Here is a 26,547-nt window from a genome sequence, read left to right as displayed (position 1 = left end):
CACTTCATACCAAGACTGTCTTTCAATCTTGCTTGACTCATACCCTTTAAAATATTCCCCTTTCCTTCATCCCATCATTTCAGTCTCCTGGCCACCCACGCTGCCAATTAACAGCAGTTGCATAACATTATAGGTAATATTAACAACAGCCATTAGTGGGAGAATTGCCCTCAGCGAGACAGTGGGAAATGCTGTTCAGGGGGATAATACCTCTGCAAAAGATAAACTGTGAGTTGATGTCTCTTATCATGTCTCTCAAAATCACTGAGTCTTGGTTTACCTTCATTTCTATTATATTCTCTCTCTTTCTTTCCAATTCCAAATCACAGATAACTGCAGTGAAAGAATCTAAAGAACTTTGTTATATTTCCTTTTAAAATAACTCCTTACTACTGTTTGATAGAAATGGATTGCTCTTTATTATCAACAACCAGAACTGTTCAAAAAACTCACCGGTTTGTCCGTAAATGTCCCTGTAAAGTATGAAGAGAAAAATTTGGAAATGGAAGGTACAACATGTTCCACCACTACCTCAAAAAGCAGTGCAAAAATAAAAATTCCAATTCCAATTAGGTATTTAGTACCAAATAGCCTAAAAGGTTCTGTACAGACTTCCTTCCACATCCATTTCCATTAGTCTACATGCCTGCATGTTTAAAAAAGCAATTACTGAGATGTTCATAACATATGGTCACATATTTATGGTTTTGAAGCACTGCATTTTTCAATCAAAACCTTGCTTTAGGAACACTAGAAATTGTTTTCCTGCATTGTTGAAATACATTGCTGTTACAGAAATAAATCCTGCTCTTTGGAGAGCTACTGCATTAGGCTGTTCTGTTTGTCTGGTGGAGCTATGACGAAGATGAACCATCCAGAACAATCGACTTCCGAGAAGCCCTGAACAACCCACTCCCGTGCAGGAGGCTGCACGAACAACATCTAAAGGCCAAACCAAGTAAGAAGGACGCCTTGGAGATCAGTACTGTCCCTTTTTTTTCACTCAGGCACTTCAAAATTTGTCATTTGTCTGAACTGAGCTTCACGGCACTTGGCTTCATGGCAGTAATAAACTGTGTTTATAGACAGGCTTGTGAGTGCTTTCTCTTATCAATGTATCACATTTTCTATGTACAGCTGTGCCTCAGACCCTTCTAGAATCCCAGTATTCCATCAGGCTTCCAGTTCCCTCCAGTGAAGCTCAATTAGCTGTGCAGGAGAAAAATTAGCGTACAAAATTCCACTGCTCAATATATGGAGATGTGCAGGAACCCCAAGATCTCATGTATTTCTAACACAAGTTCTTGCAACTTCTTTAGCTTAATCATCTTCTAAGAACGCTCATTTTAGTAGCCTTATCAAAAGCACGTCCTTTGAGTTCAGAAATGCAAACAAATGCCATAATTTATACCCTCTCCTGCAAAATAATGACAATGCCCTAAACCTCTAGAACTATTAAAGGAGGAAAAGCAATTTTCCTCCTTTAATAAATAAAAAATTACAAAGTTCATGTTTGGCTTGCTTCAAATGTGTCTAACATGCACAACAGTAGGTTTTTAAAATTACTTTAGCTGGTGTTTGTATTGCTACCGTCTATAGTTCTACTTCTTCCAATTTGTTCTCATTTCATTAAATTCTCATTTAATTTGAAGAATTAAAGATTTTCAATCAGATGGTCATGAGATGCTGCTGGCACAGAAAATGTTCTTTTTAAAAAAAAAAGTAATTTTCATCCTTATTTTCCAAAATATTGAAAATTTTCAAGTGAAATAAGGCTTAACAACACCTATATAACACAAACACCAGACACCACTGACACTTCTGTGGAACTCCTGAGTGATGAAAGAACATCACCTTTTTGAAGAACATCATGTTCTTCAGTGTATTTGCTCAAAAATTCTTCAACCACAACCAGTGTATCATTAAAGACACAATAATGCAAAGACCAACTGTAAATAACTATTAGAACTTCATAGTAATATGGAGAAGTTTAAACAGACTGAAATCCATCAGCATCTCAAGGATATTAGGATAGTTCTTTTGCTTAAGGATAATTTATGCAGCATTTTCACAGGAAAGTTTCCAATTCAGTTGAAGGAAAGTACTGATTAAGAATTCAGACAGAACTGCAGAATTCAGCTATAACTCAATACAAAAGCTCGCTTTAGATTTGGGTTAGGTTGGTTATTTCAGTCTATTCTGAAATAGCTATTTTTTGGCGATACAAAAATAGGGGGATTAGGTAGGAGTAATAGTCTTTAAAATATAATTCATCTGAAGGAGGGTATGACTAATATTTAGAAAATGTATTTATAGGCCTCCTGCTCTAAACTGGAGACAGGCAAACCCAAGAATAACCTGACATTGAAAATGTTACTTCATGAGCCATCAACTCAGAGTAATCAAAAAGAAGGTAAAATAGTGTAAAACAAGGTCCCATTAAATGCAACTTAAATTGCTAGAATCCACCTACCATATAAAACCCACTAAAACATTATATTGGTTTGCCATATGCTGCTTTCAGTAAACAACACACTAGTAAAAATGTTCTTGTATAATCATATTTTAAGTTTATTCCACTAGACAACAAAAGGATCTAAAAATTGACACACAAAAACGAAGGTTTTTTAGGCCATTAACAATGCCTGGCCAATGCAATCAAAAAAACCTACAGAGTTACTTGGCAACATATAAAATAGGAAGAAAATAGAGGCAAAAAGGATATTGAAGAGACCTGGGCAGTGCTTTGGGTGAAAAGTAGGAGTTTTACTGAGTTTTAAAGAATGATTATGACAAAAAAAACTACCTTAGCTTTTTTTCCTCACCCCCGTATTCGACAAATATGGACATATCTCAATTAGGAGTCTTGATTTAATTTGCAAAAGTTTCCCGTTCTGCCAACAGTGTATTCAATTTTACATATTTTGTGTGTTCTCAACAGTTACCACTAAGCAGTATTTTTACAGACTACCAGCTAAACAACGTTAATTGCATCACAGTAACTCTATTATGTTTGACCAGTTTATTTGGAAGTGGGTTTAATTTCATTTCTGCATCATTACTAGAGTCATCAGATGATCGCAGGGAAGACTTTCTACTTCTTCACGACAGCACACGTTTATAGGAAAACACCTCTGTGTGATGGCAGAGTTCTGCACTAAACTGTTCTCTTTAAGATAATAAAAAAACCCCAACGAACAGAGCTGCAGGATATCTAATGCAGTATTACATATGCAAGCACAGAAGATATTATAGGACCTAACAACCTTAGAGGTCTTTTCCACTCCAAATGATTCTATGATTCATAGAATTCATAGAATCCCAGGGTGGTTTGGGTTGGAAGGGACCTTAAATATCATCTCGTTCCAACTCCCAAAACATCACAATGCTTATTTAAAGGTCAAATATTGTTCACATCAATAGTGAATGAATTAATTGTTTGCTAAAGGCTGGATAAGCTAAAAATAATTAACTTCTCTGCACGTAACTGAATCTAGAACATTTATGGATTTTAGATCTGTTTCATTACGTTTGAGAGGCAGCAAATGCTGCAGTTCATAGACCTGATTTCACCTACTCTTTAGCAATACCAAATTTCCAAGATAAATAGGGTGCCCTTAATTATAAAAGACAATTTCTTCCCAGGGAGTAAATGAAACAGGGAACCTTTTAACATCCATTGATGTGCAGAGGGGAGATTATGTTGGTTCTCTGTTGTAGAAACTAAAACGAAGGACTATTTATGAAGTACTTGGAGCTTCGAATATAATAAACTGTAATAACAAGATACAAGTTTCCCCCCAAAAATATTCCTTTTTTGTTGAAACCACTTTTGTAATACTGCTTTTTAATAACTCTCATAATGGCCGAATTAGAGGGACCCCAACTGAAGTCATTCATCCCACATAAAACAAACATTGCTTTTTCTTCTTAGCTTTGTTTTACAAGCTACATTACTTCCAGATGACGCTCGAGGGGCCTAGGAGTTTCAAGAGTTAGATGGTTAAACAGACAGCTGCTTTCTATTTACCATATAAATCAGGGAAAAATCAAAGAAGAATCTAAATATTGGAATTCATTTGGCCCATTATGGAGCACAAACTGAGAGGGAAAAGAAAAAAAACATAGAAATTGCATCGCCCAAATGCAAAGCTTAATTCTGGTTATCAAGATGAGAGAGAAACTCATCAGCATTTGCAGAATTCCAGGCCTCCATGTAACACCAGTTGTGCACAGCAGGTAGATTTAACTGGATTGGGAAGGAGTCAGGAAAAGTCAGGTCTGATTGGGAACTCTCCTGGTATAACCAGGCTTTGCTACTGCAGACTTCATATACATAAATAGATATTAAAATATATATTTTTATATATATACACACACAGAGATCACTACATTCAGATTTTCATATTTTTCCCTTCGGATTGCCAACATGCATTTATTTCCATGCTAGCTAACCCAAAAAAACCAACAGATTTTGGACAGGGGATTAAAAGATGGCTCTTCATATACTGACAGGAGTACATCTATAAATATGAAAATCTAACATTACATACATTGCTTCTACCCTCGACGAATTTCATCCACCATCGAAGCGCTGCTTAAACGATAGTCCTATATACGAAATAATGGAAGATATTGGCACTAAGTGGGATTATTTTTAGAATTTTTCCTAACACATTTAAGCTTCATCTGGATAGAACGATGTATCTTTTTTTTAAACCAAAATTTAGAAGGTAGGACTCAAGTGACGATGCGTGCCAAACTATTTGAATCTAAAACTATTCCTGTATTTGATTTTTATTTTACTCCATGTTTTGCATTAAGCAAATTCTTATTTTTTTTATATCAGCAAGAAAATTCTGAACCCCTGACAAAAGGTTGCCAAAATTCAAAACTTAGTCCCTCCTCCTCCCTCCCTTCTCTCCCCAGAAAGAGTTAAGGAGAATCTCTCGTTACCAGCTGTAGTATAACAAGCACTGAAGGGCTCAAAAATCATAAGCAATGCCATGAAATCCTTAAAAAGCAATTACTTGGGTAGATGGTAGCTCCAACAACACGTCTGACGTGCTACTTCCCAAGGGAAGTTAGCGTGTCTCCAGTTGTGCTGTTAAGTACCTCTGATTTAATAAATTACATTAGGCTGTAATCAAATTACCAAGAAAATCATTGATATGTTTACTTAAGTAATTTGTCTTGATTTGAACTGAAAGAAGCAAAAATCCTCAATTATTTTATTACCAGTTTTCTTGTTTGCTGAGAATTTTAGAAAGTGTGCTTTCATTGAATGCGAGAAAGCAATAAAGATAAACTTCACTGGATTTTTCCCATTTCTTCAAGCCTGGAGACAAGGACAATGGGATCAAAGTGTGGTATTTCAAAAGAGGTCAGTGCTACTATGAAAATGATGAATAATAAACTTATGAAATAATGAGTAAACAAAGCAGCATGAGAATTAGTCTGACCAAGGATCCTGTCTTTGAGGCAATGGTTTAATGGCAGGGGGTGGTTCCCTCTTCCCTGCTGGCTTCTTCATCCTGCTCCTGAATCCCATCACAATGACAGGAGTTTATCAGGAAAGGATGAGGAAACTGGTCCAGTCTTAATAAATGAAACAACTTGTTCTTTTCTTTTTTAAAGACTAGAAAAACCTCAACAAGAACAATGTGGAAAGGACCTTAAAGCTCATCTCATTCCACTCCCTGCCATGGACAGGGACAACTTCCACTAGAACAGGTTGCTCCAAACCCTGTCCAACCTGGCCTTGGACACTTCCAGGGATTCAGGGGCAGCCACAGCTTCTCTGGCCAGCCTGTGCCAGGGCCTCACCACCCTCACAGCCAGGAATTTCTTCCCAATATTTAACCTAACCCTGCTCTCTGTGAATTTGAAGCCATTCCCCCTTTCCTGTCCCTCCATCCCTTGTCCAAAGTTCCTTTCCAGCTCTCTTGGAGTGAGTCCCTTTAGGCCCTGGAAGGGGCTTTCAGATCTCTCCAGAGACTTCTCTTCTCCAGAAACCTGTGCAGAGCAGGTAATATGGGAATCATCCCTTTCTTTATCAGAAACACAGAGGTACAACGGGCTTCAGGACTTCAGACATTTCAGCCACCTCAGCTCCTACAATCTTCCTCATTCTTACAGACAACATAAATATGAACTCTCAGAAGCAGAATATGCTGAAGTGATGAAACCTGGCCCAAACTTTTATTTAGTCAACTGACTATGGCTCAGATTAAGTGGGAACACGAGCAATTGGAGAGGGGAAAAAAAAAAAAGACCAGAAAGCCATCCACAACAGTTTACCTTATCCTTTCAAAACACAGGCCATGAACTTATTTCCCTCTCTCCTGCACCAATCTTTCCAACTGCCCTTTTTTTCTTCTACCCCTACGTCATACCAACCATAGGAGACAAGAAATTCAGTGAAGTGTCTGAGCCTCTTGGCTGTACTCCAGAGTACAAAACCTACAAAATATTTTTCAGCACCAAATTCTTACACAGCCCCAAAATATATGTACATAAATATATATATCTTCACACGCCTAAGTGTGCATGAACATACATATATATATTTATGTATATGTGCTCTTATACAAACACATGTATGTATCATGCTGTTTGCTTTTCTCTGAACAGTGGGGATGGTATTTTAGGAAGAAAACGTAAGGATCTTTCTTCATAAAATCAGTATCTTCCTGCCAAGAGGCTCCTATTCCTCAGAAGTAAACCCATGGAAAAAAGACAGAAAAAGGCCAAGGGGTCTAAAGTCTTGGAGGTTTTTAGTTGTTCATGTCCATGCAGATGAAAGAGCTTTATCCAGCCTGTGTATCACCTCACAAGGCAAACAGGAGTGGGACCTCCTGCTCTTCAACCACAGACTAATTTGAGGGTGTTCTTGCTGAAATGTTTCAAGTTCCGAAAATTAAAGGTCTGAGAGCAATTTCTGGGAGGGAAATCAGAGGGCCTAAACCACGGGTGCTGTTAGGAGTTTCACGTGACTTAGGGCATGGTAAGGCAGCAGGAATACACAGGAAAATCCTGCAAGTGATTAATTTGCTTTACAAACCCACATGTCTCTGAATAAAAAAGTGCCTCTAGTTTGTAGGGTATGTGTCAGAGATAACTAAAAGATGCAGGTTAAGAAACCTGTTTAGTTGTATGAGATTTAAGTCATCAAACCATTATATCAAATTATTTCTTCACGTATTTTTATACTTAATGCTAGAGTAATATGATATGTAAAGTCTCAAGCAGGCATGTCCCGGACCTTGTATTAACCCTGAAAATAAAACAGTTGTTACATTTTCATCCTCAAAAATCCAAAACAACTGATAAATCAAGTCTTTTTCTTTTTTCTTCACACAGTATTGCAGCGAGAGTTCAAATGAGTACAAACCAAAGATACTTCAGCAGCACAAAGATATTATTCAAGTCCTTGCAAGACGTCTCCTTCTTGTACTGAAACTAGAGATTTTCCAACAAGCCATGCAATTAAATTACAAAATTGTTGCCTATTTGTGGGCATTGGCTCAGGAAACTGAAGAGAAATGTAAGTATCCATGTGCTCACAACATACCAATTTGCCCCATGACTACAGTAGTCCCCCAAAGGCTCACTGGGAATTGTTTCCAATCATTTTTAGGTATTTTAACATAATGCGGATGCCAAAGCCCCGTTCTTAAAAATAATGTTTTCGACTGTGTCATTTAAATTTCTTGGAATACAAATGGCTCGAAAATCATGAGTTGACAGTAAGTTTCTTCGCTCTGAATCACTGTGGGTTTGCTCTGCCATTTTTAAGTGTAATTCTTGCGTTTTTTAAAGACATCTCAGACATGACGTCATTCCTACAGGTTCCTGTATTTTGATGTCGGTGATTGCTCAGCTGTCACACTTTGAGAATTCTTTGCAGATTTAGGAATGTGCCACTTGTTTCTGAATCACCCACTGCGACATTCAGTTTGATACTCACATAATCAGGACATGGAGAGTCGCTTGAACCCAGGGAACCTCTTAAGGACTGTGTGGCTTGTTCCAGCACTTTGTTGTGTTTTTTAGACAACAGAGAAAATAAACTGGAAAAAAAAAAAGGATAAAAAAAATCAAAATAATTTCACAATAATGTCCCGAAATAGTTTGACCATTCAGTCAGAAGAAATGTTTTATTATATACACAAGATCTTTAGAATGCAATGCACGATAGTTATATGATTTATTTATTTATTTCACACCTTAGTAAGTAACAGCAGTTTGAATCAGAAATATTCTATACAATAAATGATGTGAAGAACATTTTATGTTCATGATTAAATTCTTAAAAGTCAAACTGTAACAGAACGAATGGCATACATGCATTTTTAGTTCATAACTAGTTCATGTTCACTAAAATGCAAATTTTAAGTGCAGCACCTCATGCAATACACTGCAATATATCCTTAAGCATCTCATGTATTATTCATTGTAATAACCTAATTGCTTACACAGGAGAAATCCAAGTACATGACAAAAGCTTTGGGTGTTTGGACACTGAGTTACTGCATTTACTAGCATATACTATTTTCAAATTTATTTTAGCTTAAGTTAAGGGTTAAGGAAAAAAGGATTATCCTAGTGCTTATAAGTAATGTGTGAAATCAGAGGTCCACACACATATGGAAAAATAAACATATTTTTCTTGCATTTTGAAAAAAAGTACAGCAGTGGCACTCATAGAGGGTGGTATAACCTGATATATGAGGAGAATGGTGGAAGCAGCAGCAGTGGGCAAAGGCCACCAGCCAGTGCTCAGCAGCTCCAAGGAGTCAGATACTTCTCTAAAGCCCTGTGTACCTCAAACACAGCTTTCAACTCACAGATAACCCCATCCCAATCTCAGAGATGTTTTGATTGCAGAAGAGCTTCTAAGATCATCAAGTCCAACCATTCCCCCAGCACTGCCAAGGCCACCACTAACCCCCATGTTCCCAAGTGTCACATCCACATGGCTTTTAAATCCCTCCAGGGATGGGGACTCCACCCTGGGCAGCCTGTGAAAGGACAACCCTTCCCACAGAGAAATTTTCCCAAATATCTAATCTGAACTTCCCCTGGTGCAACTTGGGGCCATTTAATCTTGTTATAGCTCAGATGTTTTAAGACTTTCTGTGTTTAAAAACATTACTTGGGCTTCTTTTTGGACCATTAGAGGACTCCTATCAGGCTTTCCTAGGATGACTACGTGTGTCCTTAGAGGGTGGAAGGGCTGCTATGACCAATAAGCACGAATGAGGGTGATGGTGGTGAGGCCCTGGCACAGGTTGCCCAGAGAAGCTGTGGCTGCCCATGGATCCCTGGAAGTGTCCAAGGCCAGGTTGGACAGGGCTTGGAGCAACCTGGGGCAGTGGAAGGAGTCCCTGTCCGTGGCAGGGGGTAGAAGGAGATGAGCTTTGAGGTCCCTTCCAACCCAAACCAGTCTGGGGCTCTACGAACAAAATTCACTTATAAGTGGCAAAAAACTCCCTCATTGTTATACTCTGGATAACCTCTATTTCTTGGAACTGGAGGACAGTTTCACTGCTTGGAGGCACGTAATTGGAAAGCTTTTCTGCCTCAGGAAATGATGCTCAGCACTTTGAAGTAGTTCTCTGAATTTTTCAAACTTAGAATGTATCATTTTTTGATGAGATCTCCACAAGGCGTAGATTTCTCAGAGTATTGGTGCTCGTCCCCATGTTGCTAGTCAAGAGCCTCAGGAGAAGGCTCTTCCAACAATTCTCACTGCCATGACAAATTAGTTACGCTTCTCAAGCTCAAATCTCAGCTCTTGAGAGCAAACTCAGTAAATTCCACCACTAGATACAGTTGTGGCTTTCCACCTTTTTCGCCTCCCATAGTCTGTGATTGCATTCACAGTCTGAAGTGGTTTTTTCCCAATCCAGTATATTTGGATGCGCAAACTTGTTGTCCTTGGTTGGAAGCAGCAGCACTACTTTTCCAATTTGTGAAGGCTCGGATTTCAGAGATACTGTCATCAGCACCATCTAGTGCTGTGGAGACAGAATAATCAGCTAAAACCAGCCTGGTGATGCTTATGGGAAGGTGCAGCAAGAACAGGTTAAATCTGGTGTCTGAATGCTTCTGAAGATACAGACAATTTCACGAAGAGGAAGAATTTGGAATAAAAAGGATTTCCAACTCGTAGATTCTTCTCCAAAATACATAAAGCACTTCTGGCTCAAAAGGAAATTTAAATATAAACAAAGAAGAGGGATCAAGATTTTGGAAAGTGCATTTATTCAATATATGTGAAGAGGAAAATGCACATACACTGGTATTCCACATGGAATTGGAATAGCAAAAAGCAAATTTATTTTCTCTGGCAGAAACGTAGAGAACTGAGAAAAAGAAGGGTAAAGGAAAAGCACAGAGGATTATTTCTTTAGATCCTATTTTTGCTTCCTTAAATACTTTTTTTTTTTAATTAAGTGTACTATAACTAAACTAGAGTTTATGGCATAAGCAAGCCCTTTGGTGGCTGATCTCTAGTTCCAAAGGAGCAGTGAGGGGCTATTATACATTGTCTTTGGCACAGGGGCTTCCCCTCGCAAAGTTCTGCATTCCTGCCACAAGCTCATGTCCCTCACTCCATGCTGAGACAATTCTTTGTGGGACCACTGCCCAGGACACAGATATTCAGGTTAAAAAAAACCTCAACACAAATTCTTTTCTTCATAAATCCACTATCCTTCTCAAAGGACCACCCCTTAGAAGAGCAGAAGGGCAGGGACACATACGCAGGAATTTCTGATACTAAATTTTTCATAATAAAAATACATAGAACTGCAAACTTAACTGGAACATTACAGTTAAACAGAAAAAAAATAAGGCCAAATATGTGATTTACGGATGAAACTGGAGCTCCCACAGAAGTACTGTTGCCTCCTGAAATGGTGCAAAAATTAGACACCAAGTCACTCACTTATTATTACGCCTCTGATTCCAACTCTGAAAAACACCTTGATAAATATCAGATTAATTTTTAAGATCTCAGTACAGACTTAGCTGCAATCATCGAAAGGCACTTGTATGAACTTTAGCTCATAAATATCTTTCACCATCAAACAAATTCTGCCTTCTACAGGAGGTGCTTGATTTTGCAGAAGTCACATCTGCAGTGTCTGTAAAACACTGGGCTTGATTTTGACTTTTAAGGCATGAATAATGCAACTTAAAAAAGGCAAAAATGCTTTACTACAAGCCTGTTCTCCTATCCACAACAAGGTAAAAGTGCCAATTCATGGAGAAGTGGAAATTAAGACTGTTTCCCAAGTTTGCCTCACGTGTCCTAGTCACACTTCTATTTTTGCCTCAGTAAAAGTCAAGTTGAAATTGAATAGAAAAATACATATACTGTGTGGTCACCGAGGGCAGCCTGCACAGGCTGACAAGAATATGGATTTTTCTACCAGAATAATTCCCCTCTTTCATGCCTTCTTCTCCATCGACTGTCAGACAGGCTGTGGAGTTCTACAGCCCTCTCACCTTCCCCATCATGGACATTTTATAATAACAAAAAATCATGTTCAGAGCAGTGAAAACATCTTGGTACCTCAACCCATCCCTCACTCACAGAAGTACTTAAGGGCCAATGCTTAGCAAACAAAATAAAATGCTGGAATAACAGCAAGATGAGATAACAGCTGGCATCTGTTATGAAGATTATGAACTATCAGCTTGGCATCATTTGGAAGAAATTCTTGGTTGTGAGGGTGGTGAGGCCCTGGCATAGGCTGGCCAGAGAAGCTGTGGCTGCCCCATCCCTGGAAGTGCACAAGACCAGGTAGGATGGGGCTTGGAGCAACCTGGGATAGAGGAAGGTGTCCCTGCCCATGGCAGAGGGCGGGAACAAGATGATCCTCAAGGTCCCTTCCAATGCAAACCATTCCAGGATAATATGATCTGTTACAGACCACACCATCGATGAGCTCAGCCAACAAGGAACAACAATCTCAAGGTCTCATGTTTCTGATTTTAAGGAATTAAAAACAACATTGGTTTCTTGTCTCCCCCTATGGAGAAGTTGTTTCTAATTTATCACAACGCTGAACTTCGATAAGTAAAAAAAATTATTACAGACTAAAGAGTAATAGTTGCTTAAATACCAGTGATTTGATTAAGTGCTACTTGCACACACAATAAAATTCAAACCTGTAATATATGAACTTAACGCTTTCAAAAAGTCAACTCCACAAAGGCTGTAGATCCAAAAAAAAAAAAAAAAAGGAGCCAATAGGGAGACTCATTTAACAAGTTCCTCAGAAAGTCTGATTTACATCAGCTCCAAACAGCTCATAAAGTACACTTCTCACATCAGAAAATAAATGCATAAAATGGAAGTTTTATAACAAAAAAAAATGGAAAAAAAATACGGGAATTAAAATTAAAAGTTGAAAGGAAATCCAAAGTTAGAATTTGCCAAAAACCAGAGCTTTCTGAAAGCTCTGCACAGGAAAGGTACCGGTGAGCTTTATTTTAAGAAAATAAATAGGATGCCCCAAGGAAATTACAAGTCGGTTTATCCCGAGCATAATAATGGAACTGTGATTGCAAGACTCATTCCAAGGAGGATATCACTGGCATTGAAAAATACACATTGTCAATTTTTTTCAGTGAGACTAGCAATCAAATAAAGCACAATAGCACCCCTGTTGCAACAGGCTTGTACATGTCATTCATATGACTTTGTACCACATGGGATTTTTTTTTTTTATTAAGACAGTTGAATGATAAAAAAGCAACACAGGATGCACTCTATAAACTGAAAGTCTCAACAGCCTGAAAAATCTTCACATTTGAATTGAAATAAATTTTCTTAATAGGGCCAAAAAGGAATATATTCTTGGCCCGTCTAAATACCTAAAGCTACTAAACACTTGCTAAAGCTAAAAAAATACTTTCAACTTACAGGATATATAAGGTGACAGGTATCATTGATACACATCAACAATAAAGAAATGCCAGTGGCTGGAGCTGTGCCAGGAGAGGCTTAGGTTGGATCTCAGGAGAAGGCTCTTCCCTCAGAGGGTGGTTGGCACTGACCAGGCTCCCCAGGGCAGTGGGCACAGCACCAAGGCTGCCAGAGCTCCAGGAGGGTTTGGACAACACACTCAGGGAGAGGGTGGGATTGTTGGGGTGTCCTGGGCAGGGCCAGGGGTTGGACTGGATGATCCCTGTGGGTCCTTTCCAAATCAGGATGTTCTACGATTCTATAAAACGTTATGTGCAAATGGCAGAGTCGTTACAGGAGTGGCACATAAAGAGAAAAGGCATTTTGATTAGATTTTTCTTTACCTTTCAAAAAACTGGACGCAAGATCAACTTGCAGAGATTTAATCCAGCCAAACTTGAAAGGCATATATGGAGCAGCAAAGAATCCAATCTGCTCCCTAAGTGTGAAGGATCTCGCCCTGTGTGCTGACCAGCACACAGCAAACAGCTGCCCATAGTGCATCAAAGATGCTGGAAAAGCAACTGACTTCAGTTTTAACTAAAATACAGCCTCTCACAACAGGAGAGACATTGAGGGGCTGGAGTGTGTGCAGGGAAGGGAACAGAGCTGGGGAAGGGTCTGGAGCAGCAGGAGCGGCTGAGGGAGCTGGGGGGGCTCATCCTGGAGAAAAGGAGGCTCAGGGGGGACCTTCTGGCTCTGCAACCCCCTGACAGGAGAGGGGAGCTGGGGTGTGTCGGGCTCTGCTCCCAGGGAACAAGGGATAGGACAAGGACAAATGGCCTCAAGTTATACCAGGGGAGGCTTAGACTGGATATTAGGGAAAATTTCTCCATGGAACGGGCTGTCCTGCACAGGACAGTGGTGGAGTCCCCATTCCTGGGGGGATTGAAAAGCCCTGTGGATGTGGCACTTGGGGACATGGGTTAGTGGTGGCCTTGGCAGTGCTGGGGGAATGTTCAGACTCAAGCTTAGATGTCTTTTCCAACCAAAAGATTTCAGAAGAAAAAAAAGTTACTGCAACAGAAAGTTAAGCACCACCACAGAATCATAGATCTCTTTTACAAAGGAGGGTGAAACCAGCCTAGAGGTGCAATAAATTTCTATTTACAGTGTCATAGCAATGGCAGAAAGGAGCAAAAAATCTTAGAGGAAAGAGAATCTCAATACCAAGCGTACAAGATGAGCTCAGACTGATGCCACGATACAGAGAAAGAGATGGAAGCCTTAAAAATAGGGTCATGGACAGAGAGTGGGAGACAGACTGAGGACATCAGCAGAGGAAGGTCAGATTGAGTTATATGACAGGAAAAAGGGATAACACTTGGATTTCTCCCAATCCAAATCACTAATGAGCTCTTGAATTTTCATTTATCTGAATATTTAGAAATATTCTATATGTGCTGAGTGGAGAGTTACTTGAGGACTAAAGTACTGTTCCACAGAATTTATTTGAAGCTTGGAATTCAGGCGTTCCGAATCTTTTCCTCCTCGTTCTCCCAGTTCAGAAGTGCTGCAAGCAAACTGAACAGCACACAAACACTAACCACTATCTGGTGACGGAAAAAAGCCAGTTCCACGGATCAAAAAATTCGATGACGAATGTTCTCAAACAATTCAGCAACACTCCGAGCTGTTTATTCTGTCTGCTCCCATATACATGCCAAATGTACTATTGTTCTTCATTTTAAAGAATTAAATGTAAGCCCTAAAAACCAAAACCACGTTACGCAAATACTCCCTAAACAATAGGGTTTTACAGTGCCACAATCGCATCAGAAAAAAGCTCCTTTCTATAGCAAGAGCTAAAAATATCTTATTTTTGAAACCCGACATCTGAAAGTTAAAACCATACCTTGATTCCTGTCTATGTAAGGAACACTTCTTTGGTTTGACTTAATTTTTTTAATGAATTACAGGAAAAAAAGAGTGTGCTATGACACAAGAACTCTATACAAGGGCTGAATAAAGTTTCATGGATGGTCACACAAGACGTCATAACAAAACAAATGCCCTGTGCTGTTTCATTTCAAGCACAATAAATGCATTGTGCAAAAGTCATGTACAGGGGACAGATTGTAAGCAAGTGCAGCCTTTCTGTGGGTGATGGAGAAGTGCCCTGTGAGCACTTAAGGATCCCAGCCCTGGGAGAAATTCACGGAGCACAAATAAATGCAGAAAAAAAATCACTAAGTCCCCAAAGCCCTATGTCTACTAAAGAGCCCCTGAGGCTTTTTACATTTGAATTATCCAAGCTGTAACGGCATATAAATAGAAATATGGAGAGAGAATAGCCACGGAGAACTCCAGGGGCCTTGCAGGGCAGTTTATTCCATGGAGGGACACTGATCTTATTTATTTGAGCACAACTCTAATGCCTGGGAGATATTTAGGATCCCAGGAAAGGGAATTTAACCAATTAAGATATCAAATTGCTGACCAGAAAGTAAGAACACACTTTATACCTTTCTTCCTAATCTTGTACAGTGAAGCATGACTAACTTCTCCTGAATAAAGTTTTGCTATACTTCCTATTAGGTCCACCTGGCTTGTGGAGATGATGTGAAACCAAGAGACTCACGGTGCCCAGACTCCACAAACATCATGTACACAAATAACATCATTTGTATGGGCACCACTGATGGACAAAGGGGGGGATCAGGGGATTAAAAGATCTTCTCCCAGGGAGTAAAAAGTCCTCATGGAATTCCCATGTCCTGACTTTGCTGGACAGTGATCTGACTTTTTTTGGCTTTTCTTGTCTAGTGCCTTCTCAAAAATATGTTTGTGTCGCCTTGGAAACAGGCTGTGTGCCTCAGCTGCTGGATATTACAGGGCAAATCCTGAAGCATAGAATCATAGAATCCTAGAATGGCTTGGGTTGGAAGGAACATTAAAGATCATCTTGTTCCACCCCCTGCCATGGGCAGGGACACCTTCCACTATCCCAGGTTGCTCCAAGCCATGTCCAATCTGGCCTTGGACACTTCCAGGGATTCAGGGGCAGCCACAGTTTCTCTGGGCAACCTGTGCCAGGGCCTCACCACCCTCTGAGTAAAGAATTTCTTCCCAGTATCCAATTTAAATCTCCCCTCTGCCAGTTTAAGACCATTCCCCTTGTCCTGTCACTACACACCCATTTAGAGAATCGGTCTCCCAAGCCACCCTCACGCATCACAGAGGATTTTAATGCAGCCTGGGTAAGCAAATGATTTCTGTCCCATCTGCCTGTTAAACAGCAAGCATTAAGGACCACTCTTTCAGTTCTCCAATCCTAAACTTCATCATAATAAATGATGTACTTTGAGATATCTTTATTCCCGACAGAAGCAACCCATTAATTTTAAAGAGTATCCTTTTATCTGCCACTGCTTACATATCAAGTCATGTGATATGTATGTTATCTAGAAGCCATATGCTATAAAGCCATACCACATTCTGTCTCATAGAGGACAATATTATTAATTAGAATATTATTATAATAAGTAGAAAAAACACGCAGTCACCACACACTGGTATGTATACAAGCAAATTGAGAAACAACTTAGAACAATTAAGGGAGGCTTTTCATTAACGAACAGGATTTCCTGCTAAAATGGAGTTTAAAAGACAATGACAGCAGTAAAAGCAAGAAAGAAAGGAATTTGATGTGGCAAGACTAAAGTAAATATTTACAAAATAAGCCAAGAGTTTAATTTGCAGAGACCGGGAAATGTATTTTTCAACCGAAGGCATAAACTGTTCGGCAGCTCGTGGCCTCTTTCCAGCCAATGTTGGGAAATTGATGCTCCTATCGCTAGAGAAGCAAAAGGAACAGAAAGCAGTAAAATACTTCCCCTGTATCTTGGTACAGATCGTTTTATTCCCCTTTAGTCTGGCATGCCAAATAACATCCTTGAAATTCCACTCGAAGGGCAGGGTCAGGCGAGGATGAGGAGCACAGATTAGGAACACCATCTTCCTAACTCCCCGTTGTGTTAAAGCATAAACTGAATAATCAGACTGGGGTCTTCCATGGACTGAATTCCCCCAAGCAAATCCTACAGAACATGGTGATTTGGCAGGGCACTTTGCCGAGCACCCTCTCTCTCCTGTATTTTCCTGTAATCAAGAGAGTGGCAAGTTGGAAACTGAATTCTGGAAGGCTGAAAGCTAAGGGAGGAAAATGTGTGCAGTCCAGTACAAACAGAGTACATGTTTTCAAAGCTCAGATTATAAAGTTTATTCTGAGTTTAATATCCCCAAACCTGTCTTAGGTGTCTCAAGGCATGAATGCAACTCCTTTCAATGATCCCTGTGTTTGCCCTGTTATTATTTTGTAAGAATATTGAACGGGCAGGGCCCACAATATCTCTATTTCATCTACTTGCTCTCCATTCAACAGGGTGTCTCATAGCTGCTGAGAGATGACATTTGCCTTGAATTAGGACAAAACTCTGTGGGTGAGAATAAGAGGAAATTGCTGGAGAAAGCAGCCTGAGCAAAACTCCCACCCAAAAACCCGAAGACAGACTCTGAACAAAAAAACAACAACACACAAATTAAAAAGACACCAGTGCCATGTAACCTAAGGTCCAAATCCCTGCCCTTTGAGCAGCTTTTATTTGACACAGCTTTGCTCAAACACACTGGGTGTGCATGCACACATGTATTTATATGTATTTGGGCCCTTACTATACTAATAAAGAAAATTTCTGTGCCTCTCTGAACTCGCTCTGACAGGAAGGAATCTGGATCCACTTTAGGAGTTAACAGACTTGTTTCACAGGCAGAAGGTCACAGGGTATGTGCATTGCTAACAGACCTCTTTAGGATAAGACTTAAGCAGAATATGAGTCTGGAGCCTGCTTCTGTAACTAAGAGTCCTCATGGACCTTGCCCTGGCAGTGGGAAGCCATTCGCTGTGTCCTGTCCCTCCATCCCTTGTCCCAAGTCCCTCTCCAGCTCTCCTGGAGCCCCTTTAGGCCCTGGAAGGGGTTCTAAGGTCTCCCTGGAGCCTTCTCTTCTCCAGGCTTTGACCTAACTTCATAAAATTTTCAGTTTTCAATACTGAAGCAGTAGAACAAGAAACAAGCTGCTGTGAGGACACATCACCACCCTGTAGACAGACAATTTTATTTCTGTCTAATGCCTTAATTTCCTTTTCCCCTGCCTTTCTTCTGAAAGGTCTCTTCACCCTTCTTGCTCCACAGGAAGGAGTTTACTGTTTTCCTCATGGACTGACCTTCTCTTTGGTCAAAAAGAAATAAAGAAAATAAGTTGGACTGATCAGTATTGTACTTATATCATTTTTTTATCTTTTATTTAAACGTATTTCACATATCAGTATTGCATTTATTTACAACAAAGCCATTCCTAAGGACCCTACAGAAACGACCAAAAATTCAAACCTGACATAGGCCTCACCGCTAAGGTGTTCTCTGAAACATAATTTTGGATGCAAGGACTGTTTCTCGCATAGCAGTGAGGCCATTTCTAAACTTCCAGAACCCCATAAGGGAAGAAATTGAAAGATAACACATTTATATCTGTGGATATCTTCCCCAACTACTCATGATCAGTAGACTTTTTTTTTTTTTTCTCTCAATTCCCTGTATTTTCACTGTGAGTATTTGTGAACCGCTGAAAAACTGTTACGAATACCACGGGCTCTAAAAAGATCAGTAATTAAGGAAATGAGTATTTTTTGTCTTCCGGATAAAGTTTAGATGGCATGTGTTCAGTGTGCCTGAGGCCACACGGGGAATAAAGACAATGTAAAAAAACCCGAAGCAGTGAATAATGCTACATTCAGAACAAAGCACAATGCACAATCACTTAATTAAACACTGTATTTTGCTTTCGAAACAAAGATAATGAATTAAAATTTCTCAAACAACCTTAATCTATTATTTCCTGAACTTTGAGTGAAATTTCAACATTGATCAGAACAATTTTTAGGCAGTAAGTGCATAAAACAAAATACATTGAGTGTATTACCACCTCATTCAGCAGAGTAGCACCATCCATACTGTGATTTTGACTCAAATATCTAGTTTTACTGTATTTCGAGACACGAAAAAAAAAACATATTTTGAGTGGCACTACTAAAAAGCCAAGGTCAGAGCAGAATTTTGTTCATTCCCCCTACAACTTCACCAGAAGGTTCTTCAGCAGGATGTTCTTTCTTGGTGCACAAACTGCAATTCCTAAGGCACACGTTCTCAAACCAGCACATACAGAATTTCTAGGCAATTTTCAAATTTAGCTTATGCATTCCTTTCTGAATAAATTATGTCAGACACGAAATGCCTTGGAAGGAATAGAGAAGAGGACTTTATAACTTTATAACTCAAAATTCACAATACAATATGTGGTACGATATCGCCCAGACCAGCTCAAGAAAAGGGCCCATGGGAACCTCTGAGGTTTAACAAAACCAAGTTCTGGTGCTGCTCCTGGGTCAGGGCAGCCCCTGGATCAATCCAGGTCAGGGATGAACAGATGGAGCAGCCCTGGGGAAAAGGTCCTGGAGGGGCTGGTGGGGGAGAGGCTGGACATGAACCAGCCCAGAAACCCCCATGCCCTGGGCTGATCCCACAGTGTGGGCAGCAGGGGAGGGGAGATTCTGCCCCTCTGCACCCTCAGGGGAGACCCCCCTGCAGAGCTGCCTCCAGCCCTGGGGAACAACAGCACAGGGACGTGGAGCTGCTGGAGAGAGTCCAGAGGAGGCCACGGAGATGCTCCAAGGGCTGGAGCCCCTCTGGAGCCAGGCTGGGAGAGCTGGGGGGGTTCACCTGGAGAAGAGAAGGATCCAGGGAGACCTGAGAGCCCCTTCCAGGGCCTAAAGGGGCTCCAGGAGAGCTGGAGAGGGACTGGGGACAAGGGATGGATGAACAAGAGGAATGGCTTCCCACTGTCAAGAGGGCAGGATTAGATGGGATATTGGGAAGGAATTCCTGGCTGGGAGAGTTCTGAGGCCCTGGCACAGGTTGCCCAGAGAAGCTGTGGCTGCTCCTGGATTCCTGGAAGTGTCCAAGGCCAGGCTGGATGTGACTTGGAGCAACCATGTCTAGTGGAAGGTGTCCCTGCCCATGGCAGGGGGTGGAACTGGATGACCTTGAAGGTCTCTTCCAACCCAAACCACTCTGTGATTCCATGATAAATGGATGCACCTACATACAGACACACACAATTTCCCCAGAGAGAGAGATTTGTTGGAAATATCACCTTCTCTGCAAATAGCACTGATCTGCAGAAACATATACTTTGAAAGAGATGAAAGCTTAAAAATTTTCAGAGGCACATGGAGGTACTAGTACTTGGAAAAAAAGCAAAAATGTAGGAAAAAGATAGGATAATGTTTTTCAATACCAAGACCAAGATTAAGTTTAATTTCTATTACTAAACCTATCCTGTAATATCATAACAGCATGGTACCTGAAGAATAAGTACCACAAATAAAAATGGTCTACATCCTTCATTGTAATATCAACATCCATCTCCTTTGTTGCATTTCTGTGAATTTCTCTGCTTAGATATAAACCCGCAAAATGTAGCCTGTCATAAACAAACCTCTTTCCAAAGGACAATTCATGTCTAAATAGATGAGAAATAACAATAGGTGTTTTCATCCTGAAAAATATCTGCGTCATTGAAAGAAAACATTTATCAAGAATATTAAATTTTTTGCAAAGGATGTTAATATTCAGTCAAAATCTAAAAGCAGTGAATGCTGAACAAAACAAGTGATAATGAAGCATTTCATAAGAGTGCAATTCACTATGGAAAAAGCTACAGTTAATGATCCACACAGAGGTTAACTTGGCTTTAGGAAGCCCCAGCCTGCCTTTGCCCAGTTCAGTGTAAGTGCTGTGCCAACATCCTGGGAAGTCAGCCCACGGCATTTTCTTAATTCCTGTTATTTAACATTTTTGATTTATTTTCTTTATTTCTTTCTTCTTAGGAGCTACAGCGTCTCAGCAGCACCCATGCCCTTTCCTATGTATGTCTTAGAGATAACGCCAGGGCCTTTCATCTGCTTCATTTTCTGCGTATCTGTATTATGAACAGTAAAGCTGACCTTCCTAACATCACATCATAAATTCAGAGTGTTTGGTGATTTTCTCTCCCTTGTTCTACAGCTCATAAAAAAAAAAGCATAAAAGGGGAAAAAACAACCTGTGAAACAACCCTCCATCCCTGAAGGGACTTAAAAGCCGTGTGGATGTGGCACTTGGGGACAGGGGTTAGCGGTTGCCCTGGCAGTGCCGGGGAATGGTTGGACTCGATGGTCTTAAAGAGCTTTTCCAACCTAAACAATTCCTTGAAATGCAGAGCAAAGATCTGGGAAGGTTAAAAACACAACTCCTGGGTACGGCATATACATATCAAGAACATACCACGGTCTTCAGGATGTACAGAACACTTCCAGAAGTACCCTGCAGGGAGTTTGAAAGGCTCTAAACTACTCATCATTGCAGGAAGATGACAGTTTTGGAACAGATCATCTGGAAGGCTTTAAGGAAGCAAAAATGTTTGGAGCACTGAGTTCACCCAGCTTTTGTCTCCATCACCAGCACTGCTCTCCCAAACGACAAACACGTGCGACCCAAATCACGGCAGCTCGCAGCAGGAAAAGGCTTGTCAGCATCCTGAAGGAGCCCGGGCCTGGACCTTCCCTTCATCTTTTATAAAAATACCTTCCTTATTTAGCAAAAGTCACGTCTTACTCAAGTTTCACAATCCAACCTTGACAGAGCTGAAACGTAACCACGTTTCCTCACTCTGGTCTGCCTGCCAGTGTTTTTAATTTTATTCTCCAGCGAAAAGGGTGTTACAGACATTACCGGTGAGATTTAGAAATGTTAAATGGGCATGAACAGCCCTTATGTAAGAGAAGGCAGGTTTTATTTTAGGTAACATTTTAAAGCTATTGTTCATTACTTTTCAGCAGGAAAAAGGTCATTATTTCCCACATAGACTGTCATCCAAAATTACCTTACCCACTACTGAACATGTCATTCTGAAGAGAGATTATTTTATTGCCTTCACACAATCACACTCAAGTCTCAGGATTGGTGGGAAAACTAATACAGATTTGATTTAATGATTCAATTCAGCATTCTTGCTGTTGTGCAATATTTTTCCATCTTAAAAACTAACATGATAGCTTTTAAGTCTCAGTCCCTCAAGCTGCACAGTAATTAAATTTACATTGTCTTCAATTTATTTGGAAATTAACCTCCTTCCCACAGAGAAAAGAGGTTGTGCTTTACCTCCCACTCAGTTTTATAATCTTATTCCCCTGTGTAATTCTTTCTGCCTCTATCAATCCAAAAATCCTCCTAAATTCCAAAACAATGCCCTCCCCAAAATGTACTTTTTAAAAGACACATTTCTGTGATGTTCCAGTTCACTCTGTTTTTCCCAAAGCAAAGACAACACTTCCAAGAACGGAATTCATGATGATAAAGCAAACACTAACAATTTATATTCTATACTGTACAAGAAGCAAATACAACCCTCATGGGTTGGGATGTTAATTCCCCACCACCTTGGGAAACAGACACTCAACACTGGACCAAATATAAACTGTATTTCAATAGAATATTCAGAAGAGGTTTAACAAGGCTTTCTAGACACATACAAATATATATCTGAAATTCAATTTATCCAGTTGACTGAACCACAGAATCATAGACCATTTAGGCTGGAAAAGCCCTCCAAGGTCATTGAGTCCAACCTGGGCCCAGTGCCTCATCCCCACCTTGTCCCCCAGCCCAGAGCACTGAGTGCCACATCCAGTCCTTCCTTGGACACCTCCAGGGATGGGAATCTACCACCTCCCTGGTCAGCTGCTTCCAATGCCTGACAGTCCTTTCCAGGGAGAAATTCCTCCTGATATCCAACCTGAACATCCCCTGGCACAACTTGAGGCCGATTCCTCTCATCCTGTCCCTTGTTCCCTGGCAGCAGAGCCAAACTCCCGCCTTACTCCCCTCTCCTGTCAGGGAGTTGCAGAGTCAGAAGGTCCCTCCGAGCCTCCTTTTCTCCAGGATGAGCCCCCCCAGCTCCCTCAGCTGCTTCTGCTGCTCCAGACCCTTCCCCAGCTCCGTTCCCTTCCCTGCACACGCTCCAGCCCCTCAATGTCTTTCTTCTTGTGAGGGGCCCAGAACTGAATACAGGACCTGGGGCACCTCAGCAGTGCCCAGCAGAGATCACAGTGATGACCAAACCCATGCATATGAGTTTTCCCAGCCTCGCTGGTGTAATCTGGATTAATGCAAGGCCAAAACTATCCTGGATAATAAAACAATTTGTAAATGTGAACAACTATACAAACATTATAAAGGCTCTCAAAGACACAATCAAGATAATCGTGGTATTCTCAAATTAAGCCAAGTTGTGACAAACTGATGCAGTTGAGGCTAGATAAATGGACAGGGAGGTGGACAGAAACCTGGCTGAACACATGGGGTCAGAGAGCTAAGACAGCAGCAAAAAGTCCAGCTGGAGCCCAACCATGAGTGGTGCATCCCATGTACTGATTCCAAAGGAGGCCACAGAGATGTGCCAAGGTCTGGAGCCCCTTTGCTCTGGAGCCAGGTTGGGAGAGCTGGGGGGGTTCACCTGGAGAAGAGAAGGATCCAGGGAGACCTGAGAGCTCATTCCAGGGCCTAAAGGGGTTCCAAGAGAGCTGGAGAGGGAGTCGGGACAAGGGATGGAGAGACAGGATGAGGGGGAATGGCTTCCCACTGCCAGAGGGCAGGGATAGATGGGATATTGGGAAGGAATTCCTAGCTGGGAGGGTGGTGAGGCCCTGGCACAGGTTGCCCAGAGAAGCTGTGGCTGCCCTTGGATCTCTGGAAGTGTCCAAGTCCAGGTTGGATGGGGCTTGGAGCAACCTGTGGTAGTGAAAATTGTCCCTGCCCTCGGTTGGAACAAGATGGGCTTTAAAGATCACCTTCAACCATCCATCACTCTGGGACCAGTGCTTTCTAACATCTCCACTGATGACCAGCTGGTGGGGCTGACTGCAGCTGTGGCAAGTTTGCAGGTGATAAAGAACTGGAAGGAGAAGGGATGCAGACGGGGGGACCAGGACAGGGTGGAGAAACACACCAAGAGAAACCTTGCTTAAATCAGATCCTGGATATTGAGGGTCGACCAGAAATAGCAGCTTTGCAGCAAGGTACCCAAGGCTCCCGGGGAACACGGAACTGAACACACTCCAGAAATGGAGTAAACACAGTCACGGGCACCACAGCCTGCACTAGGCAAAGCACTGCCAGCACACCAAAGGAGAGGATCCCTCCTCTCTGCTCAGCACTGGGAAGCTCCCCCGGAGCACTGGGCTCCCCAGCAGCAGAGACATGCATGTAGTGCAGCAAGTCCAGCAAACTGCCACAAAGGTGGCAAAGAGAAAGCTGAGAGACCTGTGATTAGCCCGGGGAAGAAAAGGCTCGAGGGGATCTCAGTATGCACAAATATCTGATGGGAATGTGTAGAGATGATGAAGCCAGACTCAGTGGTGCCAGAGAAAGGGCAAGAGGAAATGGGCCCAAACTGAAATACAGGAAATCGCATTTAATCATAAGAGAAGAACCACAAGTTACTCTGAGAGACTGTAGTGTCACCATACTTGGAGATATTAAAAATCACCGGGGGAAAATGGCTCTACATGACCCTGCCCTTGGATTTGACAGTCTCCATGGGTGCTTCCCAACCTCTGGGACTTTGGTGACTCACTGAAATCACCACGAGTATGGCTAAACACTGAGCTCAGATCAATAAACAACAAAGTGCAAGGAACACTGCCTGTTGGGAATGAACACCAAGTCAAAGTAGAAACCTGCAGAGCTACAACTGCACTAAAAAGCACTCTAGGAAATACGGAAAATATCCTTTAGGGCAAAATTCTGCAGTAGCAAGAGGACGGCTTGCTGATTAATTACAAGGATGCAGCGTCAAAAAGACCTGATTTTATTTATTAGGTTGGGGTTTTTTTATAATCACCAATTTTTAATTTCTGCTGGGTGAAGGTCACACTAAAAGAAAGGTCTTGAAACTTTTGGACTGCGGTAAAAAGGAAAACATCTCTGTTGAATTCCCATAAAACTCTTCTGCAAAACTGAGGAGCAATCACTGAATTTTCACCAGCTGGAAGTCAAAAACCCTACCATACTATTGCTGACAGATCGCTTCCCTTAGAGTTACCTTATTGTATCTCACCCATAAAACTAGACTTTTCTTGCTTATAAAATATTCTGATAAGTAAAATGGAATATAGGTGAGACGTGATGCTGCACCTCATGCACCCAAAAGCATTTGAAGTAACCAAGTGCGTGAGGCAGGAACATTAAATGGAAACTTTAAAATCTTGTTTCATTAGTTACATGCATTGAACCAGTTTTCATCCAGGCTGACGCCCCAGAAAACTCTTCCAGCATTCAGAAGAAAAGCCAAACGCTAATCACTGTCCTGGAGGTTACACCGGGGCTGCAGCATTAGTCATCTTTGGAAACCAGTTGTGGTTGTTCTTATTTTCCTCTCCCACTGCTTTTTCTGATCTGTGGCTGGTGCACTGGGAGCATTCTCATCAATGTTTTCTCATAAATTCAGCTTACAAACACGAAAGAACAAAACCACTTAAGAATAGCTCACAGCTCTCACCCCCTACATCCTGCTGTAGAGTGAGGATCCAAAAACTCCTTACACAACTTAAATCAATCCTTCGGAGGATTGGAATAAAAAGCTGACTAATTCCTCCCCCCGCTCCTTTTTTTTTTTCCACGTCTGAATTTCTTGGTCAAACAGGCCAAAATGTGAGAAGACACGACAGTCCTTGTAGTTGGATGTTCTCAATAGAAGCTGCAAATGAAAAGAACAGAAGAAATCGTTCTTACAGTGTTATTAATTCTGCAAATCTGGAATGGTTTGGGTCATTTAGATCAGCACGAATGGATCTGGATGCCCATTTTCCATTTTTCAGCAGTTACACCTCCAATAAGCAGGTTAGCAACGTTCCCTGTTCCCTCCATTCAGCTCTTTTCCTCCCCGTCCTGTCCCAGCCACACAGGATCCAGAGGCTCGGGGGCTCTGCCTCCGTTGTAATGTGCTTGTGACACCTCACTGGTGGCACCTGCCTCTTTGATGGAGAATCCCTGACTTAAATTGAACAGCTGGACAGCTGAGAGACCACCCAGAACTACTCCAGAAGGAGAACCATGAGGATGACGCCCCTAATCACTTATATCCTTAATCAAATATTAAATAAAGAAGATTTTATTTTTCTGCTAAAAGAAACCCAAACAAACCAACTTTTCCATACTTGTGCTAACCAGAGCTGCAGTTAACAGGAGAGTGGAAACTCTCAGGTATTTCCACTGAGCAGTTCTGCCCTGTGGCTCCTGTGCAGAATATCTCTGCAGCAGATACCACATCATCTGTTTTGAGAGAGTCTGGGCTTACTGAGAAAAAAAACCCTTAGATTTTACTATATAAGGTTTATCTCCCAGACTCATCACTTTTAAACTAACATACCAGCCCCAAATCAGCAGACCACTCAGCCATACATCTTACAC

At 41.2% G+C, this 26,547-nt stretch overlaps 1 protein-coding gene across 4 annotated transcripts in view; it reads right to left on the bottom strand.

Moving 5' to 3' along the window:
* Positions 1–26,547, bottom strand: part of DYM (dymeclin) — a 215,479-nt gene that overhangs the window by 66,540 nt on the left and 122,392 nt on the right. For all 4 annotated transcript variants that reach the window (XM_017819757.1, XM_017819758.1, XM_017819760.1 and 1 more), the window contains one exon: positions 7,970–8,072. In XM_017819757.1, the coding sequence (XP_017675246.1) occupies positions 7,970–8,072 (103 nt within the window). The remainder of the gene's footprint in view (positions 1–7,969; positions 8,073–26,547) is intronic.

The sequence above is a fragment of the Lepidothrix coronata genome, unplaced genomic scaffold (genome assembly GCF_001604755.1).
Source record: "Lepidothrix coronata isolate B3197 unplaced genomic scaffold, Lepidothrix_coronata-1.0 Scaffold77, whole genome shotgun sequence".
Taxonomy (NCBI): Eukaryota; Metazoa; Chordata; class Aves; order Passeriformes; family Pipridae; genus Lepidothrix; species Lepidothrix coronata.
Note: the sequence above shows the minus strand (reverse complement) of the source record. Positions and strands in the feature narration are given on the sequence as shown.